The sequence below is a fragment of the Sinocyclocheilus grahami genome, unplaced genomic scaffold (genome assembly GCF_001515645.1).
Source record: "Sinocyclocheilus grahami isolate Dianchi unplaced genomic scaffold, SAMN03320097.WGS_v1.1 scaffold2682.1, whole genome shotgun sequence".
NCBI classification, from domain to species: Eukaryota; Metazoa; Chordata; class Actinopteri; order Cypriniformes; family Cyprinidae; genus Sinocyclocheilus; species Sinocyclocheilus grahami.
This window is the reverse complement of record NW_015507860.1, coordinates 50,346-53,250: the sequence shown is the minus strand read 5'-3', so window position 1 is coordinate 53,250 and position 2,905 is coordinate 50,346. Positions and strand designations below refer to the sequence as shown.

The 2,905-nt window shown below is 35.5% G+C and overlaps 1 protein-coding gene across 1 annotated transcript in view; it reads right to left on the bottom strand.

Annotated features, from left to right (window-relative positions):
* Positions 1-1,674: 1,674 nt before the first annotated feature.
* LOC107575509 (centrosomal protein of 76 kDa-like) overlaps positions 1,675-2,905 on the bottom strand; it is an 11,389-nt gene continuing 10,158 nt past the window's right edge. The window contains exons 9-10 of the mRNA XM_016261872.1: positions 2,266-2,483; positions 1,675-2,069 (exon numbers count right to left, since the gene is read on the bottom strand). Coding sequence (XP_016117358.1) covers positions 1,931-2,069; positions 2,266-2,483 — 357 coding nt within the window. The 3' untranslated portion in view covers positions 1,675-1,930. The remainder of the gene's footprint in view (positions 2,070-2,265; positions 2,484-2,905) is intronic.

Sequence of the window (2,905 nt, the reverse complement as noted above, 5' to 3'; positions counted from 1 at the left end):
TCAGTGTTCAGTGAAGGAATGGAATGAGTGAATGATTCAATAACTCAATCAAAAGTGACCTACCTGTCGCCACCTACTGGCGGCGCAACCTTGTAACCTACTGGAAGAGCCCCTGAAAATCTCAAGCACTACTATAGGCGGTTTGATGTTGCAAACTGGTAACATTATTTTAATTTATTATCGTAATCATAAACACACTGTAACGAACTGTTGTAGTGTTTATTGAATTGTCGAATGAATCTGAAATCTTGCACATTCACAAAATAAAAAAAGCCTACTTCTACATTGCAAAGTAATTATTCTGTGGAACACAAAGAAGGTGGACAATGTTCATATGCAATGTGTTACATCAAGCACCCATGTGTTTCAGATGACCATGTCCTCTTAGCACATTGTGCTATTTTTATTTGTAGGCCTACTTCATTTTCTTTTTACAACCTTAAATTGATCTTGATCAGCATAAATGATTTCTAATAACTAGCACAATAATGACTCATCAGACACATTTCAGGATTTAAACAAAATAGCTTGTTTGTAAAAGCATATATGTTTCAGTGTAAAACACAAATTTGCTTCCATTCTAAGTGGAACTGCGTGGCAGCCATGGCAACTAGTACCTGTTAATTAGAAGCTTATGGAGGAGACAATGATGCAACCTTGGAGAGACAAGATGTGCTCTTGTGGTTTAGTGTGGATTCTCTGAATACTTGGCCAGATTTGCTAATGACTCGAAATACCACAAAAGGAACATGATCACAAAGGTCATCTTAAAGAGAATGCAAGCTCATCTCTGCTTTGGGTTCAATAAATGTGCTGTAGCATGAGGACGGATCAGGATATATTGGCTCATCTTACCTATAGGATCAAGTCTACAATTGTAAAAAAAAAAAAAATTTCTAAGAGTATGTTGCCATCTCCTGGCCAAAAACTGCATAGACATACCGGTTTTTGTTGCGTTCACTTGTTAGCATTTTTATTCAAAACAACCCAACAGCTGGGTCAAAACAACCCAACCCTGGGTCAAAACAACCCAACAGCTGGGTCAAAACAACCCAACCCTGGGTCAAAACAACCCAACAGCTGGGTTTGTCCCTTTTTTAACCCAGCATTTTTTAGAGTGTACTATTCATTAAATTGCCTGTTTACATGTACAAATATATATATATTGTCATTAGGAAACAAATATATAAAAAATTTAATAAAATACATGTTAACATTTAAATACAGTACATTGGTGAAAATACTTTGGTTTGTTTTATAAATATTTTCGGCTGATAAAACCCAGTGCTAAGAAGCTTAAGCTCAACTAATATTTTTGAACAAACTTCTGATGTAATATTAAAAATGTGCTGCTTAATACTTTTGTAAAAGGCATGATACACTACCATACAAAGGTTTGGGGTAAGTAAGATTTAAAAATCAAAAGAAAAAGAAAAGAAATAAAGAAAGAAATTAATACTTTCACTACAAGGACACATTAAACTGATTAAAAAAAAAATTGACAGTAAAGATATTTATGATGTTACAAAAGATTTGTTTCAAATCAATTATATTGTTTTGAACTTTCTAGCCAAAGAATCCTGAATAAATGAATGAATTAATTAATGAATGAAACTGACAAATTGGTAAGTTAAATGGCACAAGAGATTGGAAACCATGCCAAGGATAAATAAAGGCATTGTAAAAGTGATTTATTTAGAAAAATATATCCATAAATACCAATTTAACAGCCTCCAACTGACACAAACACACAGTACATGTAAAACAATTGTAATTGTACTGCACATATATGAGCAGCATAGATTTAAATGGCATACATGTAGTTGCAAAACTCATAATAATACTCCAGACCCAGCAGATTAGTTTAAGGAGCTGTAAAGGAGATTTGTGAATTCTATGAACCTGAGGTGAATGGTCATACTGCTTTCAGTTACAGCACTGATCTGTACTTGCAAGCAAACATGATCCACACAGCACAAGCTGACTCTGGATAGGCAAAGACACGAACCCTCACCGCCAGTCGCACATGATCCCCTCGGCAGCAAACAATCTCGTCACAGAACGGTGACCTGAGTGATACATAAGAAAACAAGTTTAGATGTTAGTGGTTTGTCTTTAAAGCTACAATGTGACTTTTGAGCACTAACAGCACTGAACAAAATTGCGATTTATTTTGTTGTTGCTACTTCTTTAAATGGCTTCTGTTTTAAGTGACATATCAATAAAAAAGGCATTATAGGTAGCTCTGTTTGTTTGTGCAGGTACCTGAGGCAGGTAGCGAATGCCCTGCGTGCATTACGGTGCAAGAAATGAATAGGAAAGCCTTTAAAAGTGTGTCCGTCAGGTACCGCTCTTCTCACGGCATCCTGAAACTCCTCGTTTCCACACGACACACCTGTACAGCGCTCTAGTTCATACGCCGACAGCGCTGCCGACAGCAGGTATGACAGGTGATCATCCCAGACCGTTGCCAGACCAAGATCCTACAGACAAAAGCATGTTAAAAAGTATCCAAGTACAAGTTTATCAGTCAACTATTTTCTGGCTGTTTTTTGAAAGGTCAAGAAAATGGTCTTGTATATCTGTGGTAAACATGTTCAAAAATTAGACCAACATTCATGTTGCTTCAAACCCGAAGTCACTTTTTTCTTTGAAATAATACAAAATATTCAATATTGAACTGGGTATTTTAAGTTTCAAAATTACAAAAAGTAGTCCATGCTATTCCAAGTTTTCTAAAGTAATACCTTACTTTTTTTCCTAGGAGGAATAGACTACTAGAAAATAATTTAGGTTGCTGTTAACTGGATTATGCTGATGTTCAAAACTTTGGGTCAGTAAATTTTTTGGGGAAAAAACTAATTCTGCAAGGATGCATTAAATTGATCAAAAGTGATTGAAAAAA